This window comes from Nanorana parkeri, unplaced genomic scaffold (genome assembly GCF_000935625.1).
Source record: "Nanorana parkeri isolate BGI_ZX_2015 unplaced genomic scaffold, ASM93562v1 scaffold234, whole genome shotgun sequence".
Taxonomy (NCBI): Eukaryota; Metazoa; Chordata; class Amphibia; order Anura; family Dicroglossidae; genus Nanorana; species Nanorana parkeri.
In genome coordinates, this window is record NW_017306502.1 from 798,893 (window position 1) to 812,401 (window position 13,509).

Here is a 13,509-nt window from a genome sequence, read left to right on the forward strand (position 1 = left end):
TCCTGAAACGTTATAACCTTATTTGTGCAGGATAAATATTGTTTGAGGCAGAAATACCATTGTGATGTGTTTGGTAAAACTGTTCCATGAGGATCTGCCTTTATAGGCAATTTGCAAAAACTAATCAGCTAATATAATTGTAGAATGTTCCACTGAGCATTTGTCCCAGCATAGTGTTGTAAGAAAGTTTTGTCAGGAAATAAGCTGTGTGTGTATGTATGTATGTACAGGCATGTGTGTCAAATTGTTCTGGGGCTTTTGGATTCAAAGTCCAACTACTAAGTTATGATTAAAACATTTGTAACTTTGTTGTCACCACTAAACTATAGATTGTGTTCTAAATACAGGCTGGTTATTACTGAATTCCCAGTATTCAGAATGATGCAGATCAAGTGCTAATGGGAGGATTACAGTGAAAACGTTATAGCTAAAGCAGAAAATAGTCAATTGGAAAAAGATAACTTTAAATACATACACTTGAGTGGCCAGATTATTATGACCACCAGCTTTGCTGTCTGCAGTTTAAAAAGATAAAACGTCTCCAAATCGCACACCAACACAAGGATTGAACAGTCGAGCATTGGAAAAAAGTCATGTGGTCCGATGAATCACGTTTCCAGTTGCATCATGCAGATGGCAGAGTGAGAATTTGTCGGAAACAGCATGAAAGCATGCACCCCACATGCATGAGTACAACCCTTCAAGCTGGTGGGGGCAGTGTTATGGTTTGGGGCATGCTTTCCTGGCATGATTTGGGCCCTTTAATTCGTGTGGAACAATGTCTGAATAGCACAACATACCAAAGTATCGTTGCTGATCAAGTTCATCCTATCCTGTTGATGGCGTATCCCAATGGAGATAGCTTCTTCCAACAAGACAATGCGCCATGCCACGGTGCTCGTATTGTGCAGGAGTGGTTTCAAGAACATGAGGGAGAATTTACCTTGCTTAGGTGGCCCCCACAATCACCAGATCTCAATCCCAATTGAGATTTTGTGGGACGAAGTTGAAAGATCCATCAGGCAGCTGGTTCCACAACCATCAAATCTCACAGAACTGGGCAGTGCTATTCATCAGGCATGGTGTCAGATTCCTCGCATCACCTTTCAACATCTCGTGGAGTCAATGCCAAGAAGAATCGCCGCAGTATTGAAGGCAAAAGGTGGCCCAAAGAAGTACTGATGGGGTGGTCATAATAATCTGGCCACTCAGTGTACATACACTCTTTTTGCCATCGTGTAAGGAAATGATGCTGAAGAGGTTACTTTTAATATCAGTAGCTGGTCTTATGATTGTATGTTTTGCTCAGTGCCCCAGTATCATTTCACCAGTTACAAATTCCAAAGTTAGAGTTATCTCAAGATATGACATGCTATAAATTGTAGGATCAGCTGCAGGCTCTCATTTATGGACTTAAGACATAACGGGCTCAATTTGAAATTCTTGTCTTATTGCTATTCTTTCCTCTAAAATAAGCTCAAGGAAATTTTTGCATGTGCTTCATATACTTCATTCCTACTTTTGCATAAATACTCTGGTGAGCTCAACATGTTGATATCACCACTTGCCAGTAAGCTCGGGTCAGTTGGAACGTGGCGGCATTTCCAACAGTCCTGGTACATCTCGTCTTCAAAATTGGAACTATTTAGTTTTGATGCATTCTAATATAAACAGGTGTTTACTGCAATAGGTCTGCAATCTCTGTCCAGTAGCAGAACCATAACTATTTTTTATTCATTGTATACGTTCTAATATATCCATCAGTTTTTGTTGTGATTGTTTATTAAATCTTGATCTGGATCTTCCTGAATACCATAATTTTGGTTATAGCCATGCTGTTTATATTTTACCAGTATAATATCCCTTTAAATCCATTCTTGGTAGTGGAGATGATGTGATTAAATCTCATTTTACAACCTGCACAGGTACATTAGACCCTAGCTCTCCGTACACCATGATGTCACCCAGCCAACGTGCAGGCAATTGGCCAGGGTCTCCTCAAGTGTCTGGTCCTTCTCCAGCAGCTCGCATGCCTGGAATGTCACCAGCAAATCCATCTCTTCACTCTCCTATCCCAGATGTGTCTCACTCCCCTCGAGCTGGAACAAGTATGTTGTGGTTCCAATCATGCTCTCATTTAGTGATCCTAGCTCATTGCTCTTTTAGAGCTTCTTGTCACAAGATCAGCTATGAATGTATGACGCTTTTCGCAAAATTTCAGTCTGAATGTTGGCACATCGCAAAGCCTATATGAGCCTCCCCCTTTTTTATCGGCAGTGACAGTTCAGATAAGACGTTGATCACAGAATAAAAACACAAATATCATAAAAGATGGGCAAGAATATGGGTGGCCATATATTCAGTGGGATTCTCATTTGTAGTTGTCTTCATATAGCAGTTGTATGCTGAGCAGATAAACCCAGAAGAAAAAGAACCTGGGTAACATAATCTACTGGCTTTTTTATGTCTTGGGGTAACCCACTATCTACAGACCAACGCTCCCTGCTTTGTTCCCCCACACTACACAGGTTTCGAGCTTCCTCCAATAGGCATTCTGAGCTGGCAAACATCTGCCAAAGCAGAGTGGGTATTTGGACAAACCTTGAACTTTGGGTGCAAAGATCATAGCAGTAGGCTTCCAAAAAGATATAGAAAAAGAAAATCACATTTGGTTAGATGAACATTTTAAATTGCCCTTTCTTGAAATATTAACACCTAAACACAACGATTGACAAATCATTCCTCTGTGATCAGTGTCGGTGTGGGAAGTTAATCAAAAGTTAAGAAAACCCTTGTCTGTTTTGTCATGCTGAATATCGACTCGTGGACTGTTGTCTCAGCATCTTGTGTATAATGCATGCTACTGGTGATTTTTACTTTTGCTTTTTTTGCAAATAAATTCATAATATGTTGCGTTTATAATATTTAAATTATTTGTTTCTATAGGTATCCTATACAAGTTACTAAATAGGTATTTTATTCTTTGCTCTCAGGCTCTCAGTCAATGCCAACGAACATGCCTCCACCTCGCAAGCTACCTCAACGTTCATGGGCTGCATCCATCCCCACAATCCTCACTCACAGTGCCTTGCACGTCCTACTCCTGCCTTCTCCTACTCCTGGGTTATCGCCAGCTTTGGCAGGCAGCTACCTGTGCTCTCCTCTTGAAAGGTTCCTCGGATCCGTTAACATGAGGCGGCATCTTCAAAGGATAATCCAACAGGAGACTGTAAGTACAGCATTTAACTGTAAACCTAAGCTTGTCTTCACATTCCTAGGACTCCTTTATATCTGAGCCGTGATCATTAATATGGCATTCTCGGAAGATGCCTTCCACTGTACTCTTTGTAAAGCACACCCAAACTGCTGTATGCAGGCGTTGGGGTCTGCAGTGTCAAAGTGTACTACATAGGTTTGAACTGATCTTTCAAATGAAATGGTTCAACTATTATGCGTTGCCCCCTACGCTATACTGATATTAACAAGCTCTTTGTAATTGTAATTAGGAACATTTATTCTCTGAATGTTAGTAAAGTAATTGGAATTCCAGACACGTCTGCCGTTACTGTTTGTACCCATACAAAAACTGAAAGATGTTTTTGATTTTTTTGGCATTTATATTTTCAAATATGTTTAAATGTGAAATTATTCTTCCAGCTTCAGCTGATAAACTCCAATGAACCAGGAGTCATCATGTTCAAAACGGATGTACTAAAATGCAGAGTGGCCCTTAACCCCACTACAAATCAGACGTTACAGCTGAAAGTAACCCCTGAGAATGCTGGCCAATGGAAGCCAGAGGAACTGCAGGTCTTGGAGAAGTTCTTTGAAACAAGGGTATGTGTTTTTAACAAAATGTTTTAACGCTTTCGTGACTAGAGACGTTCACTGTACGTCCCCGTCACTAAGTGCCCAATTGACTGCGTACGTACATTGTACAACCGCAGCTATTCAGGGCTCCGGAATGCCGGTAACCACTGAGATCCACGGTTACCGTTCATTAATGGATGCCTCACTAATGAGGCATCCAATAATGAAGGATTTAAGCATTTTCAGACACAGCGATCGTCTGATAGTAATAGGAAGTGAGGTGTGAACCACACTTCTTATCACTGTTAGGCAAGCGTACACCTCGGGATTAGCAAATTCGGATGTGTACCGGCATTTTGCTGAATGCTTTAGCAAAAGCTGAACGCTGCCTGTTTCAGGCTTCTGATTTTTGTGGCCACCAGCCACAACAATCAATTCTTGAGTGACATCTAACTCTGACATGCTGCAATGCATGTCAGTGTCGCTAAGGTTATTATTGGCTGTACGAGTTTTGGGGCAGCCTTATAACCAAAAATGTATTTCAATTTATCAAGCAGTCATAGTGACATCCATTCATGAGGACTGCTTGATCCAATTGACAAGTCTGTGTTTGTAAACACTGGCTTGCCATGTCACCCCTTCTCTTCCTGTCAGCAATAACTAACAGTGAAACAAGTTAAAATGTGTGTGGAAAAAATAAACATTTTATTTATTTACATGTATATATTTTTTTATACTATCATTATTATAAAAATTAACCCCTCACATTGTATATAACTGTCATGCGAGGGTTAAATTTCAGAAATGAATCCCTCAGGGTGAAAAACAGATCTGCAGCTCAGCTGCAGATTTTCAAAGTATGTCACTGTCACGAAGTGTGACACTTACATTGTATGCTACCTGGTGACCACTATTCATTTTTAGAGAAAAAAAAATTAAAATGTAAGCTTTTAGTTTTAAGCAGAGTACAAAAACATTTCTGAAATCCTAGGGATATGACAAATTAATTTATTGTAATGCATTTTTTTATTTTTTTTTAGCTGTGCTGTTCTAAAAATAAACACACAGCAAAAATGTTAAAAGGGTATCAGTTGTTAACGAACTCAAAAAGCTCAGTCATAAAGGGGTTAAACACAACCGAACTGCGATGATCTACTATGCCAGGCAATCCATCCAACATTTGATTGAGTATAATAGAGCAATACCTGACCGCAAACAGAATTGTACATTGAATGATAGCGCTATCCAGAAAACAGTGTGGTTGCGCTAAAGATATCTCCATTTAGTTTACCTGTAATCTAAATTTCATGTAATTTCTCGTAGCCAGGTTCAACTAAATTTTTCAGAATGTGTTGGGATAGAAACAGGGCAAGACAATTCAGAAAGTTGGGATTGTGCAAACTATAGTGATTTGGGTTTAATGTTGTATAAAGGGGAACTATAAAGGTTGAGGTGGGAGAGGAGGCGATTGGAGGTGGGGATAGGATGGGTGGGAGGGAGTCGGAGGGCAAGGTGTGTGGGGTGCTGTGACCATGGGGGTGTTGTGGGTTGAAGGGTGCGCTGTGATTGAGGGGGGCAAGGTTGGTATGAGGAAAAAACTTTTTGGTTTGCACTGGTGTATTTAAGTGGGTACTTTCTTACACTTTATCACACTGCACGGTGAAGGGATCCTGTGCGGTCCTGAAATGTTTCACTTTGTTTGTGATATGTTGATTGCAAGACTGCAATAAAGGCATTTGAATTTGAAGAAGACAGTGTGGTGGTGACTTCCAGTTTTGAGGATGGTGGTGTGGCTGCAGAGGAATGTGCGAAGATGGGTGGGGGTGCCCTCCAGCCCCCTCCTTGCTAGTCTGTGAACAGGGAAAGAATATTATAAAGCCAGCTGTGGATATGACTGACGGCTTTCCTCCAGTGAAGCCATCTCCTCCTGAGTCTGCTCTAACCCCACTTGGTGTGGTTCTTTTGTCCAGCAGTGGGCATTCAGAAGACTGGGCAGCACAGCAGGGAATAACAGTGCAACTAAGTACCTGCAAGCAATTAGGAGGAGATGGCTGCACATGAGGAAAGCTCTTGCAATTCTTTATCCCTCGGCCATCTCTGTTCGTGAAAACACTCATTATCCTTCCTTGATTACAGATGGGCCAGGATGCTGGGGGGAGAGAGCTGCAAGAGGTTGATGAGTTTATAGGCTGAGAGCAGTTTGGTGTAAAGGAGAGGGAGGGGGTGAGTGCTTGGGAGGAATGTAAGTGTAGGAGGTTGGGAGAATGAGAACGCCAGAGACAGAATCGTCTACTGGTAAAACACAAGTCTAAATATTTTTTTAAATATTATAAAGGATGCTATTGGCTAAAAGAGGGGGAGGAGGAGGACAACTCAATACTCTGTCACTAGGGGATTCTGCCACAAGTAGTATCCCCAGTGAACAATGAGAATTTGCTAAGAAAACAAACTCTTAGACATTATTTTGAAGTATGTGAGTTAGAACAGCTGAACCGCAATGTTGTAATAAGTGGTAAAGAATAAGATAAGAATAAAGAAATCTGACTGATTTAAAAAGGCAATTGTTGATTTAAATGTCCTTTTATTACTTTATATATTTTTAGGTTGCTGGGCCACCATTTAAAGCAAATACTCTTATAGCTTTCACCAAGTTATTAGGAGCACCAACTCACATACTTCGGGACTGCGTGCACATAATGAAACTAGAGCTGGTAAGACCTAATATTTATGTGATGTTTCATCAGATGTTTGTCTCACCACATTTTTGATTACAGTTTATATTAATAATATAGACTATGTACTGGTGATTTATGCTGTGTTTAAAGTGGGTAATGGAAGCTGCCAATTGCGTACCTGTACTTTTGAGAATGCTAGTTCCCTGTCATTTATAATGCCCTCAATAGTATGTAGAAAAGTGCTGAAGTCAGTCACAGCCAGGCATTTATCATTTTCATAAGCATCCCCTATACGTCACTGTAATGATGATTAGTATATATTTACAGAAAGAGGAATTGATTTACTTTAAAATATTGGCCCTCGCACTTGTATAGTTTCAGGCCAAACTCATTTGTAAAACCCGACTCCATGTTTTTATTGCATCCACTCCTGAGAACCTACCACCACCCACCCATACAATACATTCCATTATGTATATATATCTACATATCTCTTCTGGCTTGTCTAGGTTTAGAGCTTACAGTGGGATTAAAAGGCACAACAGGGTAATTAAACAAATAATTAGAAGTACAATTGGCATCAGCTCACACAATGCATGTAGTATTTTATTTCCTGTGTGTCCTTTGCTAGTTTATTGGGTCAACTTATCTTTTTTTCTTTCTGTTCGCTAAAGTTTTAAGCTCATGGATTTTCCAAATTTACCATATTCATGAATTCTACAGTATTTATGTAAAATAGTTTTATCCCATGTGTTTTTAGTCCTAAAAATGTGCCTTTTAATAGTTTATTGCTTGTGGAAAAATTATGTACCAATTGTAATATTTATGTGCATTGAACTTTTTGATGCAACATTTATCATGAGAAAAAAAATTAACACAAAAATAATGGATTTGTGATACTTTTTTTGTGATTATCTTTTAACATTGTTTTTATTTTTTCTCTGGCAGTTCCCAGATCAAACGACACAATTAAAATGGAATGTACAATTTTGTTTAACCATCCCTCCAAGTGCTCCACCAATTGCACCTCCTGGGACCCCTGCCGTTGTGCTTAAATCTAAAATGCTGTTTTTTGTAAGTATCTCTTATGTGTTTTTCTCTGTTTTTTTGTTTTTGTTTTCTGCATTTGGAAAAACTTTTTTGCTCGTGTGAGTATTTACTATATTGCTTAAGGTGACATTGCTTAAAAATGCATTCAAGTACCTTAACTATTAACAAAAATTAAGTTTATTTTAACATCACTCATCAGTAGATTCTCAAATCATCTCTGAATTGGTGCTGACACTGTCGTCCCTTCTGGACGGTGGCCCTGTTTGTGTTGTTAAGTAGCCACCACTCCATGCTCACGCGAGTGATGAACTACAGCCTCACTTTTAGTTTTCTAATTTGTATTGTGGTTTTAGTCCATCACGGGAGTGAGCTTGGAGCGGTGGCTACTTTACAACACACACAGGGACCATGGGGAACAAAAGTAGCCTTCCTCCAGAAGGAAGGACAGTGTCGGCACAAATTCAGAGATGATTTGAGGATCTACAGCCGAGTGATACACAAATAAGATACATTTCTGTTAATAGTTAAAGGAGAACTATGAGGTGAGTGCTTTTCACTCCCCTCATAGTTCTAGCCGACCTGTGACAATGAGACTGGGATGGGCTGGATTCCCCACTCCGATCCGCCAGCGCTGACTGGCGGAACGGACGGGGGAGGTGGCGGGTACAGCTGGCTCTGCCTCTAGATAGGCAGAGCCAGCTGTCAATCACGCAGCTGGCCGGATCCAGACATAATTGTTGGGATCCGCTTCAGCTGCGGAGTCTCAGTATACCGCGAGCAGTAGCTTAGGGTGACGCTAGTTTGTGTCCTCCCGTTACCCTCAGGAGAACTATGGTGAAAAGCCTTAACCCCATAGTTCTCCTTTAATAGATGAGGTACTTGAATGCCTTTTTAAGATTTAACTCCTTAGTTTAGTGTCACTTTATTAAGGGATTATATTCTAGCAATATAGCTTAAAAGGACATCACGGAAACAGTGAGGGTGATGGCAAAATTCTGAGCGTATTTGTGAAATCAGACTAAAAAAGCACTTGAAGACACCCCTTAGTTGTTGTAGTAAAATCTTTGCACACTTCTTTTATGGTAACAGATTGTTTCATATGACCACACTGGTCCACAAATTCAACATGTTAGCAGAATGCTTTCCAAGCCCTTTATCTAGAACTGTGTTTCAGCTAATTTTTAATTATGATTATAGCTTCAGCTGACCCAAAAAACTTCAGTGCCACCAGAGCCAGTTAGTATTATTGTCCCTATCATCTATGACATGGCGTCAGGAACCACTCAGCAAGCAGACATTCCCCGCCAGCAGAACTCCTCAGTGGCTTCACCATTAATGGTCAGCAACATCCTGAAGAGGTTTGCAGAGTTAAATCCACCACGTTCAGGTGAGAGATTTGTAATGTCTATTACTGTTGTCATTTAACCTAGCTATCATGAAATAAACATAAAGAATACATGTGTGAATTAAAATGTAAAAAAATGACCATCTCCACAAGTTTAGCAGCTCAGCTGTTGGAATATATCCCCTGCTGTATTCACAAGTTTTCTTTTTTTTTTTGTGGGAGTTCTATGAAATGTTTTTCTACAAATATTATGCAGAGGAATAAAAAATGCGAAAATGCATGGGGAACCAAAAAAATATTTTTCTTCATTGTACAGTACTACAGGATGCAGGCTGATTCAGAGACATCTGGGTAATATGCAGATATCAGGTGATTAGACACTGGTCAGTGCTGTTAGGACCCTCATCTAACCCCTCTCTCCAGGAATTCCTCCTGAGGGAGATGTGTGGTAGTGTAGATACCCTATTCCTATGCTTCTGTGTTTTTCTTCAGTCAAGATATTCTGGCAGCATACAGCCGTGACAGCTACCTCACAGCTTCCAGATCAGAACCGCACAGCAGCAGCTTTGGGGAACATACCCGGTCCCCACAGGACCAGCCTGTAATCTCACCTTGGATACTGCATAAGATGGCAGTGTTTTGGGTTACCTGCAGGTGCTATACAAGTCCAGGGTAGTGGAGTATCCACAGTGTGACCCCCCCCCCATCCTCGATTACCTCCTCCTGCAGTGGGAAGAGAGGGTATGTTGGTCCAAAGTGAGCAAAGCCAAGGTGCAAGCAGGGTTTCTACCCTCCCTTTATTCATGGATGGTTGTGATATGACTGGTGGGTGAGTACTTGACATTCTCATCCCAGGGAAACTACTCGCACTCGCATGGCTGACACTGGCCTTTTAAATGTTGAATATTGCTGACCAATTTTGTCTAAGGGGTGGTTTTTGCCACCACACCTCACCCCCTCTGCCCCTTTATGGCCTGCACAAAATCTCCATGATTGTGGCACTGTGCAGTCTATAATCAATTAAACCAGTTACAGAGATCCTAAGCCTGCACATGCTCAGTAGAGCAGGTGGCAGCCATCTTGGTAAACCTCAGCTGCCTGTGCAGTACTCTCAGGGGCAGCCATATTAGGACTCTCTGCATGCCAGTAGCCTTTTTGGGAAGGGGCACATGTGCTAAGCCACGTGCAGACCTTCCATCCACAAGCAGAGTGTGTTTCTTGGTGCAAAGGAGACCCTCGTTTAACCCTTGATGCCAGTCTGTGAGTACTCATGCGGGCCCCTCACTAGGGCAGATAAAAAAATGCAAGGGGACTGGGGGCCACTGGGTTTGCTAGCTCCACAGCTGCTAAAGAGCAACTACCACTCCCCCAGAGAATTAGCATTAGAAACACATGCACAGGATCTTCCCACGGTCATCAGAATGGAATCCCTAAAAATTGGAGGCCTCTTAAGACCTTTCCTACACACTCTTTAGTGGAGGATCTACTTTTTGTGGATTGGCAACATCCTGAAAAAATATTTGCTACCCTGTAAAGGTTTGGACTGCAATACCTCTTAGAGGAATCCCAGCCCTTGACCTAAATCCCTAAACTAGTTCTTATGGGTCCACAAGTTCCGTATAGAACAGTGGTTCTTAACCTGTGTAACCTTAAGACCCACATTTGTCCTTGGTCATTAAGTTGCGACCCAAGTCACACTGCAGTGGAACGCACGGCATTGTAGTACCACGTGTTCTGGTGCGGGCGATTAAACTGTGGGTAGGAGGTGCGTTTGGGGTACCATTCAAATGAATGGCAATGTTGGACTGAGCGATTTGACGCACTATACTAGTCGAATGGACCCTCAAAAACACTGACCTACATACATAGACATAATAACGCGCACACACATACACGCTTTTTTTTTTTTTTTTTAAAGGTCCACCCAGTCTCCTTACCATACGAGAACTGGAGTGGATCCTCAGCCTGGGGTCCAGTGTGGGCTGCTGTGCTGCAGAGCTCCACCATATGTGCATTGCTTGAACAGCTTCCTCGTGTATCCTGTAGAGTTGCTTGGAGCCAGAATGTGATGTCTCACTAGTCCAGGCTCCTCTACAGGACACGAGGGAGCTGTAAGCAATGCACGTATGGATGGAGCTCCCTCGTGGCCATAGCCTTATTTTATCCCACCTAAAGCTGACACTGCCGGGCAGCATTATCTGAATGGCTGCAGTGACCCACTGAACACGGGGTCGATGCCCACTTTTGGGTCTATAAGAGACATTGTTACTTTGCCAACTCAAGGCATAAATAAGAACAAGCATGTGTATATTGTCCCGCCCCCAGGCCAGTGACTTGCCAAGTAGCAAGAAAGGGTAAAGAGATCTGGTCCAAAGTCTCCACCTTTAAAAATAACTCTGCTATGGCAGCTCCCATATTCCTATGCTCAGATGTTCCTTTAACTGCTTGAAGACCAGGTGTTTAGACCCCCTTCCTGTTCAGACCATTTTTCAGTATTCAGCGCTGCGGTACTTTGACTTTTATTCCATCATGCAACGCTGTACTGAAATTATTTTATACAATTTTTGGGGGACACATAGAGCTTTCTTTTGGTGGTATTTATTAGAGCTGCAGCTAACAATTATTTTCAAAATCGATTAGTTAGAGACACTGTCTTATTTTCGGGGAAACACTGTAGTACATTATGCAGCGCAATGCAGAATATCACCAGCTGTAGAGGAGCACAACAAATCCCAGCAATAGTACATTATAGCTGGCGGTATTCTGCAAGAGCGTCAGCTTCAGATGGGATGGGGCTATGGCCACGAGGGAGCTCCATCCATACGTGCATTGCTTACAGCTCCCTCGTGTGTCCTGTAGGAGGTTCCTGGACCAGAGTGACATTACATTCTGGCTCCCTGTACCTCTAAAAGGAGCACAAGGGAGCTGTACAAGCAATACACATATGGATGTCAGTGTTTCTGAGGGCCTGTTCACACTAGTACAGTGCTTTAATCACATAGTACCGTGCGATTAATGCACTGTACCATGCAATCGCACCACACGTGCATTCTGGTGTGGGAGTTGTGTTGCATTGCCATTCATTGTAATGGTACCGCAAATGCACTTCCCACCCACAGTTCGTACACCCGCACCGTACCCTGATGCCGTGCGTTCCATTGCAGTGCGACTTGGGTTGAGACTTAATGACCAAGGACAAATGTGGGTCCCGAGGTTACACAGGTTGAGATTAAAGTGTTTCTGGAATGAGCTGAAATGAACACCGTCATTTTCAATAAGAACACTGAGTGTACTGATGCTTCTATGATGTTATCCTAACACAGGACTTAGTCATCATGATGACAGGCACTTCATGCTGTTCCTGTACAGATGCCGGCACAGCAAATGCTCTATTCTTTGTTGGCCCCTCTTAGTGTGCTTAACAAAAACAGTTGTGAACTATTTATTTGAACATCAAATATTATCAGCAAATCTAGCAGGGTTCTGTTTTATTATTCTATGAATGCAAATCTTTACTCTTCCATTTCAGTGCATAAATGAATGACATAATGATTATTTTTCAACCTATCCCTGTAGGTGAATGCACAATATTTGCTGCAGTACGGGATCTCATGGCTAACCTCACGCTGTCATCTGGTGGTCGACCCTGAACACTACTTTGCAAACTGCATGGATTTTTTTCCTCACATAAATGCGCGAGTAGGAAATGGGACTGTTCTCCATTTGACATTTTTCTCCTGAAGAATATTGACACAGAAGCAGGCAGATATTTTTCAAAGATGCACTTCTTTATCCAGAAATTATATATAATTGATCAAAAGAGGAATTTTTGTATAGTGCTGTTGTATAGTGTGTTTTCTTACATCTCATTTGAAGCTCCGGCGACACGAGTTTTGGCTTCGAACAGGTTTAATATTCTGTTTTATACTGAATGAAATATGGGCAATGCCAAACTTTTTTTTTTTTGTTTTCCTCTCTGTAAATGTGTTTTCTTTGGTGTAACAGATTTTGTTTTTCTTAAGAATGAATTGTCATTTTGAATACTGTAAAACTGTGACAGACTTTATAATGAAAATGTATTTTAATATGACTGTTCAAAATCCTAATACAAAAAAAAAGGATTTGGGCGTGTTGAGAATGCGTCCTAAAAAGCAATATTTAATAAACTAGAAGAAAAACACTGATCTTTGATGTCGTCCTCTGGCAAGCAAGGTCACTCACTGTAAAATGTATGCTGGATCTAGTGAGACGTTTCCGGAAAGTAGAACTCAAGTTTGGACTAGATTTGTCAATAGCTGATAAAGATTTAAATGCAGGTTACGAGGGTGAAGCATTTGGTGACTTTTTTTTTTCTTCCTGTGATGGGTTTGGTGCTCTGCAAACGTAATACCAGCAACCAAGGAAAATGGTCACAACATGTCCATCCACTTAAATTACAAAGGTGTGAACACATGCAAAAAATAAGCGCAGTACTGCTATAAAAAGGAATGATTAGTAGTAGTAGTGATATTCAGTGTGCGAGGTCCTTTGAAGGAGAACTATGGGGTTAAGTCTTTTCCCCATAGTTCTCCTTAGGGTAACGGGAGGACACAAACTAGCGTCCTCCCGTCACCCTAGGCTCAGTATACC

The 13,509-nt window shown here is 41.4% G+C and overlaps 1 protein-coding gene across 3 annotated transcripts in view; it reads left to right on the forward strand.

Annotated features, from left to right (window-relative positions):
* MED14 (mediator complex subunit 14) overlaps positions 1-13,038 on the forward strand; it is a 56,979-nt gene extending 43,941 nt beyond the window's left edge. For 2 of the 3 annotated variants that reach the window (XM_018556350.1, XM_018556349.1), the window contains exons 25-31: positions 1,926-2,108; positions 2,994-3,229; positions 3,658-3,837; positions 6,414-6,521; positions 7,434-7,559; positions 8,733-8,922; positions 12,457-13,038. In XM_018556350.1, the coding sequence (XP_018411852.1) occupies positions 1,926-2,108; positions 2,994-3,229; positions 3,658-3,837; positions 6,414-6,521; positions 7,434-7,559; positions 8,733-8,922; positions 12,457-12,530 (1,097 nt within the window). In that variant the 3' untranslated portion in view covers positions 12,531-13,038. The remainder of the gene's footprint in view (positions 1-1,925; positions 2,109-2,993; positions 3,230-3,657; positions 3,838-6,413; positions 6,522-7,433; positions 7,560-8,732; positions 8,923-12,456) is intronic. The other variant, XM_018556351.1, reaches the window with a different exon arrangement.
* Positions 13,039-13,509: the final 471 nt, after the last annotated feature.